Genomic DNA, 20,451 nt, shown 5'->3' with positions numbered 1-20,451 from the left:
GAACATTTAAGAACAAACGTCTTTAACAATTCTCTGTGATACACAGACGTATTTCCAAACATTCTCTATTAAAAACTCCAAACGTAGATAACCCTACATGCAAAGCCATGTAATCAAGAACTTGTGGGACATAAAGTCAGATCTCCTTATCACTTTCACTGACTCAAAAACTAGAACCACCCTTGAAAACACCAAGCAAAATCTCAACCAAACCACTTTGTGAACTTGCAGAAATACTTGCAAAACCCTCAAGCCACAATCCTGTCATCCCAATTTGAGACAAGACAGGAGGCCAAAGGAAGCTGATGTCAAATATGCCTTTTAAAAAGGGGGGTGGGGGTGAGGGGGACGCCAAAACAGGGGGAATTAGATGAGGAATGACTGCAGGCCATTTCTCATTGCCTCGCTGACCTACAAACATCTCTCCATCACAAGGCAGGAGGGAGGAAAAATAACGCAGGTCCCTAAACTCACAATTTTAAGTGTCCCAAACTTAATCCTAAAGTTGGGAGCCCGTCCTCTTCTCCCAACAACAGACATTCAGATGACAGCTCGACCTCTAATTCCCCTCCCCCCTCTCCCATCCCTGGTAGGATTTAGGATATCCGGCCCTCGCGACCTCCCTCCATCCCACCCACCCCCTCCAGGGATATCCTGACCCCTCCCGACGAGAACTCGACCAGGGGCTAGTGTCCCCGCCCTTCGGAGCACCGCTGCACCCCCTGGCCCATCCGACACACTGAACTCGCCCTGGGAAAGGGGCTGATGGGTCTCACCAAGTACAGGGGGGCATAGATCCTCAGGGACTCCTCCAGGGCGCCCCGGGTGATCTGCACGAAGGCGACCCGGCAGGAAGGGTGCCAAGTGTGGCCGATCTCGTAGCAGTTATGAGGGATGGACTTGCTGAGAGCCGCCATGACGAGGAGCCGCGCGCAGGGGCCCGGAGCGGGGTGAGCCCAGGCTCAGGCTCGAGAGGGAGGGAGGAAGAAGAGAGAGCCGCGAGCGCCCAACCGCCACGGGCTCGCCGGGCGGGCTCGGGGGAGGTGCGGAATGGAGGGGAAAGGTCACGGGAGCAGGGTTACTCTGGGCCAAAGTCCTCGGATGTTGAGCGCTCGGCTTATAGCAGCTCGAGGGGGCGGGGCACGCACCGGGGAGGCGGGGAGAGGCGGAGCGTGCGCGCTCCCTCAAGCGGCCTGGCCGGGGGCGCGTGCCCGCCCCCTCGGAGCCCGCGCGGCGCTGGGGAGCGGAAGGTCGGAGAACGCAGCTCGGGGACGCGCCTGCCGCCCGCCTCGCCGCTGCTTTCCCCAGTGCCCCGCAGTAGCACCCGCGGGCAGTGGAGGATGCGCAAAGAAGTTGACTTGGGTCACACTGTACTCCAGTCTCTGTCCTCTGAAAACCCAGCCAAGTAGAACTGAGGGCAGTGGAAGAAAGGGATCAAATGTCTTTATTGGGAGCTAGTGGAGGAAGACAGTTGCCAGAGGAGAACCTGGACAACCATCCTTAGAACTGCCAGCTCCCCTGCCCTAGACTGGCAGGTAATAAATAGCTAAGTCCGCCTGCTAGTTGGAACTGCTCTGCTCCCAATTGCTGGGCTTTCTTAGATCTGCGGTGCCTGAGCTGGCTTGAAAAATCTGTTAGGCATGTTCTTGCATATCCTGTATGGGGAAAGGACAGTAGTAGGTCATCCTCTCCAAACCCTGGCCCAGTGGGAAGTCTTATCTACAGCGTCGGCCACCGGTGCTCATCAGGCAAATATGTAACCCAGCAAGGACTCGTGCGCCTGAGGGCAGAAAGCCAAACTCTGAGGGCAGGTGTTTCCAGCAAAGTAAGGGTTTACTGCAGGGCGCCACATAAGGGAAAGGGAGACAAGCCCCAGATCCACTCCCACTTGGTCTTTGAGTTAGGGATTACTTACAAAGGAAAAACAAAGGAGCTAGGATTAATCATCATCTTGTAACATTTCTTAATCCTCATTTTGGATGTCAGGATTTCTCTGGCTTACAATTCTCAGACCAGGTGACCCTTAGCTCTGAAGTCTCTGAACCCATCTTGCCTACAGAAGCAAACTGAGTCTGTACGTTAATGATAACCTATAATAGCAATTTTAGACTTTTAAGGATGTTATTAACAACAGCAGTTTTAGCCATCTAACTGGTTGATTAGTGCTCAGCACAGGACTGAGGTCAGAAGGAATAAGAAAGGACTTTCAAGTTTTAAATCATAAATTCAGTAAGGGAACTTGGTTTTAGGGGGACTCAGCTTCATGTAATACACATAGTAGAGGCAGCAGTGGTCTTAGAACTCATACCTGGCTAGAAATCTTAGCTAACAATTAGCATGACAAGGAACCTGTATTGCCTGTGAGTCTTATAAATGTCGGTTTCCTCACCTATAATAAATTCCCAGCTTCCTTAGAATTCCAAGTTTCTGGAGTTCTAATCAGCAGAAACAAATCTGACTAGCATTAGTGAGGACTCGGGTTTGGTCCCAGGCCTCGCTCAGTAGGTTAAGGATCTGGCGTTGCTGTAGCTATGGTGTAGGCCATTGGCTACAGCTCCAATTCAACCCCTAGCCTGGGAACCTCCATATGCTGCGGGTGCAACCCTAAAAGGACAAAAGACCAAAAAAAAAGACAGAAAGAAAGAAAAAGTCACCCAGGTTTTTAATGTTAAGGGAATAAGGAAATCTATACAAGAGAAGATTAAAAAAAAAAAAGAATGAAAGCAGTTCTTTTCTACTTAATTATGATAAAAGACAAATAATTGTAGAGGAAGCAAAGCAGATCTTGGCAAGTGACTCTGGTCATAACACTGGTCAGGACTAAAGTATCACTTGACAGTGATGCTGTAGAGGATCCGTATACACCCTTTATGAAGTTACCACCTCTGAATGATTGCTACCTTGCTTTGTGTGATGACAGTTTCTAGGTAATGAAACCTTAAATGAAACACAATTTTTTTTTTTTTTTTTTTTTTTTTTTTGTCTTTTTGCCTTTTTGCCTTTTCTAGGGCCGCTCCTGCAGCACATGAAGATTTCTAGGCTAGGGGTCTAATCGGAGCTGTAGCTGCCAGCCTACGCCAGAGCCACAGCAACGCAGGATCCGAGCCGTGTCTGAGACCTACACCACACTTCATGGCAACGCCGGATCCTTAACCCACTGAGCAAGGCCAGGTATCGAACCCGCAACCTCAGAGTTCCTAGTCAGGTTCGTTAACCACTGAGCCACGACAAGAACTCCCCAACACAGTTTTTGAGATCAGACTTCCTACCCTCACAAAAAGACCACTGTTGCAATAAAAATTGTTGCATATTACAAAAAGGAGAAAGAGGGAGAGAGAAGGTATCTGTTTTCACCTGACAATCTAGAAAGGAAAAGGGGAAAAAAAGCAAGAAAACTAAAAAAGATAATGTTCCCTTCATGGCTCAGTGGTTAACGAACCCGACTAGCATCCATGAGGATGAAGGTTTGATCCCTGGCCTTGCTCAGTGGGTTAAGGATCCGGCATTGCGATGAGCTCTGGTGTAGGTCACAGACGTGGCTCAGATTGTGCCTTGCTGTGGCTGTGGCGTAGGCCGGCGGCTACAGCTCCAATTTGACCCCTAACCTGGACACCTCCATGTGCCGAGGGGGGCGGCCCTAAAGAGACGAAAAGATGCCAAAAAAAAAAAAAAGATAATGTGATAGGTATAATAGTATGAGATAGTATAAACTAAATAAGGTAATAAAAGAAGAGTATGCAGATTGAAAGCCCAAACTAACAGTGGTAAAAAATAAAAATTAAAAATATAAACAAGGAGTTCCCATTATGGCTCAGCGGAAACAAAGCCAACTAGTATCCATGAGGATTCAGGTTCTATCCCTGGCCTCTCTCAGTGGGTTAAGGATCCAGCATTGCCATGAGCAGTGTAGGCTGCAGATGGGGCTCGGATCCCCATTCCTGTGGCTGTGGTGTAGACGGGCAATTTTAGCTCTGATTAGACACCTCGCCTGAGAACCGCCATATGCCATGGGTTCAGCCCTAAAAAGCAAAAAAAAAAAATTTTAAAGATAAAAATCTATCCCCATCTCCCACCCCCACCCCCCCATAAACACAGACAGTCTTAGGCTAAGATATTGGCTCCATAACCGCTAGGGATCCCAGACTCCTGACAGGTTGCTCTGCCAACTATTACCTGTGATTTCCATCCTAACTTAGAACATGGCTGCTTCACCTTGAGCCATGGCATCCACATGCTAGCCAGGAAAACCAGCACAAGAGGAACAGAGCACATACTTTCTCTCTTGTAAGAAAACTTCCCAGAAGATCCATGGAAACCACCACTTACAACCCATCACCCAAAACCTAGTCACATAGCCACCACTTAGTTGCAAACGAGGCTGAGAAATGTAATCTTTTTTATTGGTTGGACAAATGTCCAGCTTACATTTGGGGTTTTATTACTGAACAAAATGAAAAGAACAGATACTAGGGGCAATCAGAAGTGCCTGCTATAGCTCAATGCCTCTGGCTACCCAAATATCTGGGCATATCTTTTTTCCCACAGATAAACATATCCTCTCCTCTCAAGGGGGACAACCTAAATTCCTATGCAGTTAACATAGTAACACAGGCTTATCCTACTTAATTTCAATAACCCATCTCTGAAAATCTGATGCTCCTCAAGAAAATGCTGAATGGGAAAAAATAAAATGTGTTACACATCAACCCCAAAATTCCTAACATGTATTTAAAATAAAGTAAAATGCCAAATATAAGTAACAAACCATTTTGCTAGGATGTACAATACTTGAAAAATAGTGTTTTGATTACCAAATAATTCAGATTTGCTAATTACCAGTTGCTTTTGAATGTAATAGCACATGTAGTTTGCATCAATGATAAGCATTATATTTACCATGTGGCATGTACCAAGAAATAATGAAAGTTTTAAATTGCAATTAAAAGCATGTGATTCTTTGAATTAAGTGTTAAATCAAGACTTGGAGTTTAAAAATATTTGAGAAGAATGTTATTGTTGTCACAGGTGCCAAAAATGACAGTGCTCATTAGAGTTGGAGGGTGAAGGGGCAATTTTAGGCAAACTCTCAGATGTAAAGGAATGGAAAATATACTCTCTATCTGGTATATTTCTGTCTCTTTGCCGGTGCTGCTATAGAAAACCAGAACAGGGAGGCATTAATAAATTCTCAGGGAGGATGATCTGTGCTTTAGGATTAAAAGAAATTTTTTGGTAGAGGTTCCGTTGTGGCTCAGCACTAATGAACCCAACTAGTATCCATGAGGACGAGGGTACAATCCCTGGCCTCACTCAGTGGGTTAAGGATTCTGAGTTGCCATGAGGTGTGGTGTAGGTCGCAGATGAGGCTCAGATCCCACGTTGCTGTGGCTGTGGCATAGGCCAGCACCTGCAGCTCTGATTCCACCCTATCCTGGGAATTCCGTATGCCACGGATGCAGCCCTAAAAAGACAAATTTTTTTGCAAAAAGAGCAGTTTGCCATAAATCAGTAGTTTGCATTTGGAAATTCCTTTATATGGTATTATAAGATACATAAGGCTGTTAGTCAAAAGAAAGCTTTCTCATAATGTTGCCATTAATTTTAAGGGTAATGTTACACATTTTACCTGCCTGGGCTGTTTGTTCTCTTAGGTCACATGTGACCAGTAGCTTGACTGGTTACTCTCTTGGGCCTTCATTGTTGCTTACTTTTTTAAAAGGCTTTAGGTTTCATCAATAAATCGAACCAGAGTTTCTTCTAGGAAGATACACAGAGAATGAAGGAAACTTATCTGGCAATCTCTGGTGAATTCAAAGGCTTTGAAGACAAGCCAAGCTAAAACTGCTGCTCTTGCAAGATTCTGGCTTTAAAGATGTCTTTGGAAAAGAATGGAAAAGCTCTTAAGATGTCATACAGAGGATTTAACCACATTAAACTATTCAGCTTTACATGCATTCATTGTAGAAATTAGTGTGTGATACTGTGGTACCTCCTAATTCCAGCAACATTCTGATACACTTTCTCTTTGTTAAAAGCAGGCAAGCTTTTCAAAATAGCTACATATGATCTGATTTTCTACTAATTTTGACTGCAAAATAACTTCACATTTTTCTTCAAATCATTTTATTTTAAAATACTATATTCAGTTTTTAAAATGTAAATGTAAATTTTTACCCATATAAATGTTAAAAGCTGCTATATTGAGAATACTTAGGCTCTTTCAGTTCAAACAGCTATTCTGCCAATACAGTTCTCTTTTAAAATTTGGGGGATTCTTATATATCAAATTATAACCACTCCATTTTTTAAAGTCACACTCACAAATCTCTTTGAGGCAGACACTTTCCATCTTGAGCTGAGAGTCAGGAAGCTGTTGGAAAATGCTCTTAAAATATTTAGAAGCCCTCTTATCAAGCTGAGGAGATCTAGAAAGAACATTCTTAAATCTTTCTACAGTTTTAAAAAAGTCTCACAGCTGCACCCCAGCTTTAACTTTTGCGTTAAAGCAATTCCATACTTTCATAACCTTTTACCACTTGGACAAGCTAGGAGTGAAAAACAGCTTTGTTTTTTAACCCAAAGACCCTCAGTTCTTTATATTTCCTCTATATCAATTGACTAGTCCTTCTATCTCTGTGTGTCTTATCACACATCCATTTTTTAAAAAAACAGTAGGTACTTTCAACATTCTGCCTGGAAATTTCCTTAACCGAATGTACCAATTTGTTGGAGATATTTTCTAGATTCCACAATTCATCAGGCAAGTGTGTTGCCAAACTTTCCTCCACTACATACAGGTACATAATGAGATCCCTTTTTCTCCAGCCTCTGATAACAATTTCATCGCTGTCCTTCACGGCTTCAAGAATTCCACAAACGCTCTCAAATAACGTGAAATATCCAGATATGCTGTATGGAATTCCCAGAGTCTAGGCCAGTTCAATGATGGTACCAGTACTTGGAGTCGAAGGTTAGGACAGCACTTTCCTGCATCTCAAACCCAACCACTCCCACCAGAGAATTTGAAAGTAAAAGACTTATGATTTTTTCTTTTATATCATCATAAAAATGCATAAACTACATACAATAGAGAGGAGTAGCTATATCAAAAGGAATACCTCAGAAGCCAAACACCTATCTAAAAAGTTAGAATGTAGTAATATGCCTAAAAAAAAAAAAAAACAGTTAATAGAGTTGGAAGCAAAAAGATGTGGGGAGGACGGGGGTGGGTGGTGGAGTGGAGGGGGAGGAGGAAGAAAAGAAGAGGAAGAAGGAGACGAAAAAGAAGAAGATGAGTCACTGAGGCACAAGCTGAGGGGAGTAGAAACTGCATTCTGGGACCTCAGGTATTCCCAAGGGGTCCACTGATAAAGTACATTTGCTATAAAATGGATTTGGGAATTCCCGTCGTGGCTCAGTGATTAACATATCCGACCAAGAACCATGGGGTTGCGGGTTCGATCCCTGCCTTACTTAGTGGGTTAAAATCCGGCGTTGCCTTGAGCTGTGGTGTGGGTCACAGATGCGTCTTAGATTCATGTGGCTGTGGCTGTGGCACAGGCTGGCGGCTACAGCTCCGATTTGACCCTAGCCTCCATATGCCTCGGGAGCGGCTCAAGAAGTGGCAAAAAAAAGACCAAAAATAAAATGGATTTGCAAGCTTTGTTGGAAGGATGGCATTAAACATTTGACTCATCTAAGTAATGCTCTTTCTCTGAGAACACATGCACCAAACAAACTTTTATTGTGGTTTGACTTTCCTATGCGCATCTTTCTTGAAAGAAAGAACTTAATCATGGTAACACAAATACTCTAGTTTGAATGACAGAGTTTTCCCTCCTCACTTTCATTTAGTGAATTGGAATTTTAATTTATATATTCATTTATAAGTTTGTTTTCGGTCACAGCCTATGAAAGACTTAGCCTGCAGGTTTCTGACCTTCTGACCTTGGCAGTTATATGGGTGATGAATATTGTATTAGCCAAGAAAGGTTAGACTAGGCCGTGATGCCAAATATACCTTTAAATCTCAGGGGCTTAGAGTAAGAAAGGTTTATTTTGTGCTCACAGAAAGTCCAAAGCAGGCTGGCCCGCCCTGCAGGCCAACTTTCCTTCAAGAAGTAATTCAAGGTTAAGCGTTCCTCTTATTTTTACTGGGCTTTCAATGGTCAATTTTTGTTGTTATTTTTTTATTTGTATGTATGTGCATGCATAATTTTTAGTTGTTGTACATAGTAATGTGCAAAAATATTTAAGTGTACAGCTTGATGAATTTTTACATTTGCCTTCACTCCTAAGACAACTATCCTGAAAAAGGAGTATTTCTACCAACCCAGAAGGCTCTCTTGTGCTCCTTCCCAGTGAATACACCTGCAAATAGAGGTAATCCCAATTCAGACTTCTATCACCATAGCTTCTTTTCACCTTTTCCTGAAATTCGCATTAATGGAGATAAACATGAATATTTTGGGGCACCCAACTTCCTTTACTCAAGATTTTGTGCATGTTACTGTAACAATAGTTCATTTCTTTGATCTTTTTTTTTTTTTTTTTTTTTTTGTGGCATATGGAGGTTCCCAGGCAAGGGAGTCAAATTGGAGCTGTAGCCGCCAGCCTATGCCACAGCTCATGGCAATGCCAGAACCGAGCCACATCTGCGACTTACACCACAGCTCACAGCAACAACAGATCCTTAACCCACTGAGCGAGGCCTGGCATAGAACCTGAGTCCTCATGGATACTAGTCAGATTCGTTTCGGCGGAGCCAACAGGAACTCCAATAGTTTTTTTTTTTTTTTTTTAATCACTGTGCAATATTCTATTATATGAATTTTTCCCATTCTAGGACATTTGGGTTGTTGTGAATTTGAGGCTATTATGACTAAACCTGCATATGCTTTTGTTTCTCTTGGGCATATTCCTAGGAGTGGAAATGCTCAGTCATGAGGCAGTTGTATGTTTAGTTTTAGTAAATATTGATTATTTTTATTTTTAAGGGCCAGGACTTGAAGTGGATCACATTATTTCTGCTTGCATGGCATATCCAGAACCTAGTTAAATGTTCCCCACCTAATTTCAAGGGAAGATAGAAATTGTTGTCTTCCTGTGGGGCCAGAAAAGGAAGGTGAAATGGGATTAGTTAAGTACATACCATTGTCTCTGCCCAAATACACAAATACCTGTAAGACAAGAGGCTAAGCTTCTCAGTTGATTCTCCTTCACCCTTGTGGACTGCTTGACCCTCCTTTTTCGAATGATTATAAATACAACCCTGCAGCTTGTTTCAGATGAACTTAAGTAGGAATTCCCATTGTGGCTCAGTGGGTTAAGAACCTGACTAGTATCCACAAGAATGCGGGTTCGATCACTGGCCCCACTCAGTGGGTCAAGGATCCAGTGTTGCCTTGAGCTGTAGTTTACCTTGAAGATGTAGCTCTGATCTGGGCATTGCTGTGGCTGTAGTGTAAGTCAGCAGCTGCAACTCCAATTTGACCCTAGCCTGGGAACTTCCATATTCTGCGGTGCAGCCCTTAAAAAAAAAAAAAAAGAACTAAATTAAGTGGATCCAATGGACTAAATGTTTATGTCTCCTCCAGATTCATATGTTGAAATCTTAACTCCCCATGTGATGGTATTAGGAAGTGCTGGCCTCTGGAGGTGATTAGATGATGATGGGGAGCCCTCCCTCACCAAAGGGACTAGTGTCTTATAAAAAAGACTCCAAAGAGCTCTCTCACTCCTTTGGCCTTGTGGCAACATAGCCCGAAGGCACCAGTTATGAACCAGGAAACAGTCCTCACTAGACATGGAATCAGCTGGTGCCTTCTTCTTGGACTTCTCAGCCTCCAGAATGGTGAGAAGTAAATGTTTGTTGTTTAAGCCACCCAGTCTATAGTATTTTGTTACAGCAGCCCAAACAGACTAAGATATTAACATTTAAATTTTAAATAAAATTTCCTTCTCCCTGGAAGCTCCTTAAGGGCAATATCTACTGAGTCTTCTTTGTTCTTTTCTTTTTGTCTTTTTTGCCATTTCTTGGGCCACTCCCGTGGCATATGGAGGTTCCCAGGCTAGGGGTCCAATCGGAGGTGTAGCCGCTGGCCTACGCCACAGCCACAGCAGCATGGGATCTGAGCCACAACCTACACCACAGCTCACGGCAACGCCAGATCTTTAACCCACTGAGCAAGGCCAGGGATCGAACCCGCCACCTCATCGTTCCTAGTCGGATTCGTTAACCACTGAGCCACAACGGAACTCCTTCTTTGTTATTTTCTCTACCACTCAGCACAATGCCTTGCACATGTAACACATTAACAAAATATTGAATCACACCCCCTAGCCTGGGAACCTCCATATGCTGTGGATGTGGCCCTGAAAGACAAAAGACAAATAAATAAGTAAATAAAATATTGCATCAATAAATAAATGAAAGATGTGACGGGAGAGAAACTGTGAAGCACTCTATGTTCTCCTTAAAGAAGAATGCAAGAAAAAATATTTACAACTTACCCTTTCTTACTTTGCTTGTTTGTTTTTGGTTTACTTCCTTAACTCCCTTATTAAATTTTCTGTTCCTTGGAGGCAGAATCTATGTCCTATTTGTCATCTTTATATTGTCCGGTAGCAGCTACCATACTAGTATGAAACAGCAATATTTTGAGGGAACAAATAACTGACTCTTAGAAATTTTTCATTATCACTTCAGCCTAAATAGTTTCTAGAAAGGGAACTGTGCACTTCTTATAGGACTGGGACAATATTAGCCCGACCTCAAGCTCTGGTCCTCTCAAACTATCCATGAGCACACAAACCTATCCATAAGCGCCATCATTTTGCAATATTTACAAGCTGTTATAGTTCCATGATATGTAACTGATGACATTTACTTGAGGCTGGACACTTGCCTTTATGGAAAATAGCTGAATTCTTCATGGTCTTCTCAACCACCTTGGGCTTCGGTGATTCTCAATTTTATTCTTTCTAACAAATGATTATTGACAGAAAAGGTCAAGCAAAAGAAGAGTTAATCACTTTGTATTCTGCTTATCATCCATTTAGATTGCATTATTTGTTCCCAAGCACAGGGCCTACTCCTTCCCCTATCTGAGGCCAAACATAGCTACAGTGTCCTATTTGTTGACCATAAAGAGACTCAAACAATTGTTCATTCTGGGATTTAACTACATCTTCAGAGAACTTATTGCTTTTCACGTGTGTCCTTCCTTAAACAGATGCCTCTTTTTCTAACTTTTCACCAGTCCTTTGAAAATCTACACATGACATGTAGTACCAGCATTTTATTTTTCTTTGTGAAGGTTCTACTGCTTTGCTTTTCTTTTCCTTTCTTTTCCCTTCCTTTCTTTTCTTTTAATGGTTGCACCCAGGGCCTATATAAATTCCCAGGCCAGGGACTGAATTCCAGCCAGCTGCAGCAATGCCAGATCCTGTAACCCACTGTTCCAGATCAAGGATGTAATCCACGCCTCCACAGCAACCAGAGCTACTGCAGTCAGATTCTGAACCCACTGCAAACATACCAGGAACTCCTCTACTGCTTTTCTTTAAGTGATATTTTCTGAAACTCTGGTACTTAACAAAACTATATGTGCTTAGAAGACAGGACTCATCTCTTGTTATTTGTGTGTTAGGTGTACGCATAGAAGGTAGCCAATATAATCTTTTAAAATAAATGCTATCGTTTTCCTCTCTTCAATTGATATTACCCACTTGCAAAATGGAGATATCTTTTTGCTTAAAGTAATTCAGAGAATTAATACATGTCAAATGCATTAAGTTCTCACAATGTCCTCCAAAACAGTTGCAGTGTCTTTAAGACATAACCCAATATTTAGCACAGAGACACATTCAAGTATTTGCTGTAAAACACAATTTAAAATATACCTTTCAAGTTAAACTTCTATAGTTACCACTCTGTAGTTACACTCTCATTTGAAGATTCAAGTTATGGGCCATTTATATTTTTTTCTCTCTAAACTTTTCAGTATCTGTTTTCCTAAAAGTCTGAAGTGCATGTCTAAACCTGGCCAACAATCACAGTTTTACATATTACAAATATGCAACTTCTAAGATGATGCATATACTTCTTATCAAAGATTTTATCACGTCCACTGTACAAATCAGGGCTCCATGATGCTTAGAATTAAGTCCAAAGGCAGAGGTTTTCCTCATTAAGATTACCTTATGAAAGATAAAATTACCTGCAAGAATGTATTTACTAGTCTACTCTTAATAGAATAAAACCTAACTGAATTGTTGAGTTCCTTCCTTTTTGGATTAGTTTGAGATCAATTTTGAAAAGTATTGTCCATGTGGTCTGAAGGTCAAAGCCATCTGTCACAGGCCGTCAAAGTCATGCTTATTTTCTGTCTCTTAAAAAAAAAAAAAATCCACAGCAAATTCTCTCCACTTGGTATCTGGTCTCATGTTTCAAGATTTCCCCCCTTAAACTACTGCATCTCATATACTTGTACTCTGACTATAAATTAGTGATATTTTTAGAAATCATTTCAGCAGGATCTATGTACATTTTAAGTACACATACACATATTCTTTGACCCAATACTTCTGTTTCTGAAGCCTCTACTCTATAGAAATATTGACCAAAAAATTGCTCTAAGCATGATTTATAAGAGCAAAAATGTTAAATTTATCTAACTGTCCATCTTTGGGACATGTTAAATGAATAAACAGTGATACATCTATATTGTGGGATGTAGGCAGTTAATGAGTAAGGTGGATCTGTGTGTACCAATATTGATGAACGTACATAACATTCCATTAAATGGGGGAAAAAAACACACAAACTATTTTATATGAATGAGCTCACTGTTTAAAGAATAAAAAGTAACTTGTATATCTGCATTTTTGTACAGGTTTACATTGGTATTGAAAAAGGTGTAGGAGAATACATAAATAAATAAAAGGGTCAGGCCAGAGCTCTTCCACTTTTTACTGTTTATTCTATGACATTAATTAATTTGTCCCAATATACTTGCATTCCAATACCTCCTTCTGGATAATTTTTTTCTTGGTAGAGTTTATTTTAGGTCATGTGTGCTAATTTTTCTAAATCTTTATATGTCCAAAAACAGCATTATTTTGCTTTTGCTCTATTTCAAACTACTGATAATTTGGTTACAAATAAAATTGTAGATTCAAAGTAAATTTCCCCTCAGTATTTAAAACTATTTATTGGAATTTCCTGGTGACCTAGCTGTTAATAAGGCTCTGGTGTTATCACTGCTGTGGTGCAGGTTCAACCTCTAGCCCAGGAACTTCTGCATGCTGCAGGCACCACTAAGAAAAAAAAAAAAATTCCCACTGGACTGCTAGGGAGTAGCTTGAAGCAGGGAAAGAATATGATTAAAAACTTTTTTTAGGTGGTTAAAAAATATATATGTATATCTATGTATATATATATATATATATATATATATATTATCCATTGTTTTCTTGGATAGAATTTTGCTAATCAGATATCTAGGGCTATTTGACTCTTTTTCCTTTGTATGTCATCTTTCTATTCTGGTAGTTTTTAGGGCTTTCTCTTTATTGCTGATATTTTACCGTATGTTTCAGTCATGTCTCCTTATTTCATTTGTATTCTTTATTTCATTTGTATTATTTGCTAGGATTTAGTGAATTCTATTAAACCGAAGTATCATGTCTTTTTTTTTCAGGACTAGAAGATTAAAGAATCACATTTCCTCTTTTCTTGGGAAATCTCATGGAAATACTATGAGACCCAGAGTTTTTTTAACCTGAGGTCTGTGGATAGAGTTCAGGGGAGTCCAGTGGATGAAAAAACTATTTTGATTTTCACTAGCTTGTAACTGAAATATATTATTTTTCCACTATTTGAATATAGGCAACAAATCACAGACATTATCACCAACAGAAATCATAGATATATTCATATTATATTATGATTGTGGCAGATAGCTCAAAAATGATAATCAGCTGGCTGTCACATCTTATTACTTAACTTGTTAGTATGTTAACATATGTCAAAACTTTATTTATTTATTTATTTTTAGGGCTACACCTGCAGTGTATGGAAGTTCCCAGGATAGGGATCGAATCGGAGCTGCAGCTGCTGGCCTAAGCCACAGCTCCAGCAATGCAGGATCTGACCTGCATCTGTGACCTATACCGAAGTTCATGGCAATGCATGGTCCCCTACCCATTGAGCAAACCCGCAGTGGGATTGAACCCTCATCTTCATGGATCCTAGTTGGTTTATTACCACATAGCCACAATAGGAACTCTGTGACAAAACCCTAATATTTTGATAACTGCATTTCATTTTTTTTTTTTCTTTCTTTCTTTCTTTTTTTTTTTTTTTTTTTGCCTTTTTTTTTTTTTTTCTAGGGCTGCACCGAGGGCATGTGGAGGTTCCCAGGCTAGGGGTCGAATCGGAGCTGTAGCCGGCGGCCTATGCCAGAGCCACAGCAACACAGGATCCAAGCCGCGTCTGTGACTTACACCACAGCTCACGGCAACACCAGATCCTTAACCCACTGAGCAAGGCCGGGGATCGCAACCTCATGGTTCCTAGTCAGATTCGTTAACCACTGCGCCACGACAGGAACTCCTTGATAATTGCATTTCAATATCATTGATTTTTATATAATCTTATATATTTTATTTCATGCATTTGAAGGCATTAATCTGAGAAGGTGCTGCAGTCTGAACATTTAGATCTCCACAAAATTCATATGCTGAAATTCCAAAAAAAAAGAAAGAAAAGAGACGTTCCTGTCGTGGCTCAGTGGTTAACGAACCCAACTAGCAACCATGAGGTTGCAGGTTCAATCCCTGGCCTCACTCAGTGGGTTAAGGATCTGGTGTTGCCATGAGCTGTGGTGTAGGTTGCAGACCAGCTTGGATCCCACGTTGCTGTGGCTCTGGTGTAGGCCAGAGGCTACAGCTCTGATTAGACCCCAGCCTAGGAGCCTCCATGTGCCAGGTGTGAAGCCCTAGAAAAGACGAAAAAAAAAAAAAAAGCTCCAGTGCCCAATGTGATGGTATTAGGAGGTGGGGACTTTGAGAGGTGCATAGGTAATGAGGGTGGAGCCCTCATGGATAGGATTAGTGCCCTTCTAACAAACAGAGGCCCAGAGAGATCTCTCAGCCCTCCAACCTTGTGAGGGCACAGCAAGAGTCCTGGCTATGGATCAGGAAGAGGGCCCTCACCAGAGCATGACCATACCAGCACCATGACCTTGGATTGCCCCGCCTCCAGAACTGTGAGAAATAAGTTTCTGTTGCAATAAGCTGCCCAGTAGGTATCAGCTCAACTGTTGTTTTAGCAGCTCAACTGGACTTAAGACAGAAGGGATCTCATAGTCTTCACTAAGCCACTGCAGAGAGATCCATGGCATTAAACAGTTTTAAAATAACTGCATTCAAATGATGATAAAATCTTTGTAGCCTCTTATCTTTCCTCTCATTTCAGTTTTTTCTATCTCTTCATCTCTTTGGTTAGAGACAACCAGATGGCTCCCAGTCAGGACAGCACATGACAAAGAGCAATAGCTCTGAGGTGATGGGAGCCTCAGCTCACTGCTCTGGTTTCCCCCTTGATCACAGCTTCTAATCAAAAGTTCCTTCTTTGCTTTTGAATAGTTATTAAACTTTTTTTTTAATCAATCCTGCAATTTTGGTGAGGGAGGGAGAGATGAACAGGATGCACTCCATCTGCCATCCTAAAGCTGCGATGCATGTGTTAATTTTGCATTTAGAAAAGGAAAGAAAAGAAGCAGTGCTACTTTCTTTCCTCTCTTTTTTTTAAGAAAAATTTTTTTGGCTGCACCCGCAGCATGTGAAAATTCCCAGGCCAGGGACTGAACCCACACCACAACAGTGACCCCAGCTGCTGCAGTGACAATGCTGGATCCTTAATCCATTGTGCCGCAGGAGAACTCCCAGTCATTCCTCTTCTATCAATTGTTTCCTTTTTTTACAGTAAGTAATGTTATAATAAGAAATAATGAAATGGCTGTTTTACAAGTGAGAAAACTAAGGTTGGTACAGGATAATCACTGATTCAGAGTCAGGAAACCATTAATAACAGGACGGAGACTGGAACTCAGGTTGCGGCTTCTTCTCTAGCCCTTACTCTTTGGAGCTATTTTGGGAGCTATCTCTTTCCTTTCCAGGAGCTGTTGGTGCTGATATTATAAACTTCAGCCTAGAAAAAACATTGTGTTGTTTGTTATTGTACGGGTGGTTCTCACCACCAAAGATATTTTCAGTCAATGGGACCGATGTATTTTAGAACACCTGATGGATGCTAGGTGCTGAGCTGGGTGCCCGGCATACAGCAGTGAAACAAGATCAATCCCAACCACACAAAATTTAGAGTCAGTGGAGTAAGAAGAGTAGACATCAAACAAATATCAAATTCCTCTCTTGTGGTGACCTTCTACTCAGATTCAAATGCATCTATGAAACTTTCTGGGCAGAGATAGTTGCCTTTCTATGTGCTTTTACAATGCATGATTCACTCCTCTGTTATCACTGAGAACAGCCTTTTTATTTTAACACATTAGTTAGCAGTGTTTCCTGCCACCCCACTCACCTCTATCCCCAACTGGGAGGTGAGGAGCTCAAGGGCAGGCTTGTTCATTCATCTTGATGGCAACTTCAGGACCTAGCACAGTGCCTGGCACATGGGTTACAAATTCTTCAGTGAATGGAACTGATGCTGAGAGAAAAGAATGGAAAGTTCTATTTCACTCCTTTCTGTAAACCATATACATATACCTTTGTATACCATGGCATTCCCTATTGATGATTTTTAGCTTTAAGATTGGCAAAAATCCATTTTTCTTGTTTGGGCTAGTGGCCAATATAAATGGAAATAGACCTGAGCTCTTGCCAGCTGTTGTTAATTATACTTCAAGCCTATTCAGAAAGGTACTGAGAAAATTCACCTTTTGCTTCAGTTTATCTAAGTTGACAATCTCCACAACCTAAACCCACTAAAATCCACACCTCCAGATTCATTTAATTCTGCATGACCTATGACTACAGAAATTGAATCCCTATAGAGTTTCAATTTCACAATTTGGCTAACTCTAATTCTTTAACCTTAACAAAATTCTTTCTGAATGACTGTTGACAAGCCAGGTATCTAAGGTTCAAGAAAAAGAAATTGAAATGAGTTCCATATTTATGTGGCAGGGAAAGGGTTGTGGCCCCTGGAAGGAAGAAGGAGTTTCTGTCTACTCTTACCTTGAAGCTTGACTCCCCTTCGGGAGTGAGACGCGTGGGGAAAGCCACAGTCTCTAAGGGCAGATAGGCTCATGGTGTTTGTAACCAGAGCCCTGGCAAACATGGCCTGAGATTTCTGAAGGCTGGGGAAGGTGGGCAGAGGGGCTTGAATTCTGTAACTTCAGATCTTCAAGCAGTTTTTCAAGGGTAGTTTTGCTTTGGGAAAATGATCTAAATGGACAAGGTTAGACAGACTAATATTGAACCAGGGTTTTCTGGAATGGAAGTGTAATAGCTCCAACTCCAGAGCTCTAAACTTTTCTGCATCATACTTTCAAATGTTGCCTTTATTATGGGGCGGGGGAGCTATACCTCTGTAGCTTAAGATGCCTCTGGAGAAGTGTTTCCTCCAAGATGTGAGTGTAGACTCCCTTAGCTTGCATGAAATTGCTTATTTTATTTTATTATTTATTTTTGTCTTTCTAGGGCTGCACCTGCAGCACATGAAGTTCCCAGGCTAGGGGTTCAAATTGGAGCTACAGCTGCTGGCCTACACCACAGCCACAGCAACGCCAGATCTGAGCCACCTCTGTGACCTACACCACAGTGCAATAACAATGCTGGATCCTTAACCCACTGAGCGAAGCTAGGAATTGAACCCACATCCTCATGGATACTAATTGGGTTTGTTACCACTGAGCCACAATAGGAATTCCGAAATTATTTATTTTAGTAGAAATGCTTGAGCTTCCTGCTTAAACAACTTTTCACCGGAGATAAAGAGTGAGGAGTTTAGGACTACAGAGAAGCTACGGTTCTGGGTTTTTTTACTTCATGTGGACAAAATGCCATAAAAGGGAACAGGATGGTTTTAGGCTTAGTACAAAAGGACTGGACTGCTATTATCTCACACGTGGTAATACTCAAACTCAGACTTGGGGGATGCCCTCTATGGGATATTTTGCCTCGAGGCGATGATCTCACAGAGGCCATAGGAGCAGACTTGACCTTGGGAGTGGGGGAGGGCCGGAACTTCCTCAGAGGAAGTGGACAGGAAATGGGGCTCGAAGACGGGGCAGGCTTGAGCCAAGAAAGACGGCGGGAAGAGATGTGGTCTTCTCCTGGGGCCTCTGGAGATGAGGGCCTGAACTTTCAGCAGGGTGAACTCATTGGCGGTCACTCCCAAAGGGAGAAGATGAGGAGCTGCTGCCAGAGAGTACAAGCCTGGGAACTAGGCAGGAAGGCACCTCCACGGCCCTAAGACAGCCTGTGCCTTGGCTTGTGGACTCTGAGAGCATTCAGAACTCAGAGCCATTTTAAATTGTGTCAGTTTGGGAGTTCCTGTTGTGGCTCAGTGGGTTAAGAACCCGACTAGGAGTTCCCGCCGTGGCGCAGTGGTTAGCGAATCCGACTAGGAACCATGAGGTTGCAGGTTCGGTCCCTGCCCTTGCTCAGTGGGTTAACAATCTGGCGTTGCCGTGAGCTGTGGTGTAGGTTGCAGACGCGGCTCGGATCTCGCGTTGCTGTGGCTCTGGTATAGGCTGGCGGCTATAGCTCTGATTGGACCCCTAGCCTGGGAACCTCCATATGCCTTGGGAGCGGCCCAGAGAAATGGCAAAAAGAAAAAAAAAAAAAAAAAAAGAACCCGACTAGCATCCATGAGGACGTGGGTTCGATCCCTGGCCTCGCTCAGTGGGTTAAGGATCTGGCGTTGCCATAAGCTGTGGCGTAGGTTGGCAGCAGCGGCAGCTCTCATTTGACTCCCGGCCAGAGAACTTCCATTTGCCACAGGTGCGGCCCGAAAAAAACAAAATATTTAAAAAGTTAAAAAATAAATAAAATTTGTCAGTTTTGTCCCTTCTTTCACTATCCTTAACCTTTCTGTAAAAGATTGCTAAATGTTGCAGCCTAGTCCTTTTATTTAATTTCTATGGGAAATTAAATAAAAAGGTCTGTGTCCTCGTTTGGGAATATTTACTCAAGGGGAGAAAAGCCTTCCCTTGAGGCCAGCATAACTGTGGTGGCTGCAATTGATCGTGGGGTTGCAGGAGGTGCAAGGGGACAACGGAGGAGGTGAAATGAACAATCTGGAACCACATTGGCAGCGGGGGCGGTATGGATTTGTGGGACCTGTGAGCCACTGGGAAGTGTGGAGAGGAGCCTCATATAAGATGAGACTTCCCATCATCAGATGAGAAAGTCTGAGCCACAGCAATGTGGATGTTACAAGGTAAACCTGACCTCATTTTTAATCATAGCCTGGTGAGGTCTGGAAGACCGAGTATACGCATCTGGAAGGTACTATAAAATACAGTCCAGGTACTTAGTAACCTATTTAACATAAGGTTTTGTGGACTATAAAGGAAGGCCTAAAATAGGTTCCCAGCCAAATCTGTGGGAATCATAATTATCACATGCTGTTTTTCCATTCATTTGAAATTACGTACCAGATTCCAGCATGCGTCAAGCAGTGCAGTAGAAATGACTGTGGATCCACTGAAACGTAGCTGGTATAAACGGCTCCTTAATGCTTGAGGCAGAAGAAGGATCACATATTCAATCCTCCTAATTAAAGAAAAAAAAAAAAAAAAAAAAGACGTGAGCCCCTCATGCTAGATGATTGTAGAAACTGGTATCACTTTCTTAGGGATGCTTTCCTTTCCTCTAGCTCTTCTTTTAAAAGGAACATAGGCTTAATTTCAGTGCGATTCTTGCTTAAAGATTTTTCTTTTTCTATCTGACAAAAATCTCTAATTATTCCTAAGTGAATGAAGAAGAAGAGTCTGGTTTTGATTATCATTAAGTAACTGCAACATCCTAGAATCCATTTTATTTATTATTTAAATTTGATTTCTACATGATGGAGGATAATGTGAGAAAAAGAATGTATATATGTGTGTGTGTGTATGACTGGGTCACTTGCTATATAGCAGAAATTGACAGAATATTGTAAATCAACTATAACAGAAAAAATAAAAATCTGGAGTTCCTGTCATGGCTCAGTGGTTAACAAACCCAATTAGGATCCATAAGGATGTGGGTTTGATTGCTGGTCTTGCTCAGTGGGTTAAGGATCTGGCATTGCTGTAAGCTGTGGTGTAGGTTGCAGACGTGGCTCGGATCTGGTGTTGCTGTGACTGTGGTGTAGGCTGGCAGCCACAGCTCCAATTCAACCCCTATATGGGAATTTCCATATGCCCGGGGTGCAAC

At 42.0% G+C, this 20,451-nt stretch overlaps 1 protein-coding gene across 8 annotated transcripts in view; it reads right to left on the bottom strand.

The window, feature by feature from the left end:
• TMEM135 (transmembrane protein 135) overlaps positions 1-20,451 on the bottom strand; it is a 279,815-nt gene that overhangs the window by 228,940 nt on the left and 30,424 nt on the right. For 2 of the 8 annotated variants that reach the window (XM_021062615.1, XM_021062616.1), the window contains 2 exons: positions 19,689-19,806; positions 16,607-16,732 (listed from right to left, as the gene is read on the bottom strand). In XM_021062615.1, coding sequence (XP_020918274.1) covers positions 16,607-16,654 — 48 coding nt within the window. In that variant the 5' untranslated portion in view covers positions 16,655-16,732; positions 19,689-19,806. Of the gene's footprint in view, positions 1-776; positions 1,132-10,907; positions 10,984-16,606; positions 16,733-19,688; positions 19,807-20,451 lie in introns of those variants that run through there. The other 6 variants (XM_021062611.1, XM_021062612.1, XM_021062613.1 and 3 more) reach the window with 4 other exon arrangements.

Source organism: Sus scrofa, chromosome 9 (assembly GCF_000003025.6).
Source record: "Sus scrofa isolate TJ Tabasco breed Duroc chromosome 9, Sscrofa11.1, whole genome shotgun sequence".
NCBI classification, from domain to species: Eukaryota; Metazoa; Chordata; class Mammalia; order Artiodactyla; family Suidae; genus Sus; species Sus scrofa.
This window is presented reverse-complemented; position numbering and strand designations above follow the sequence as displayed.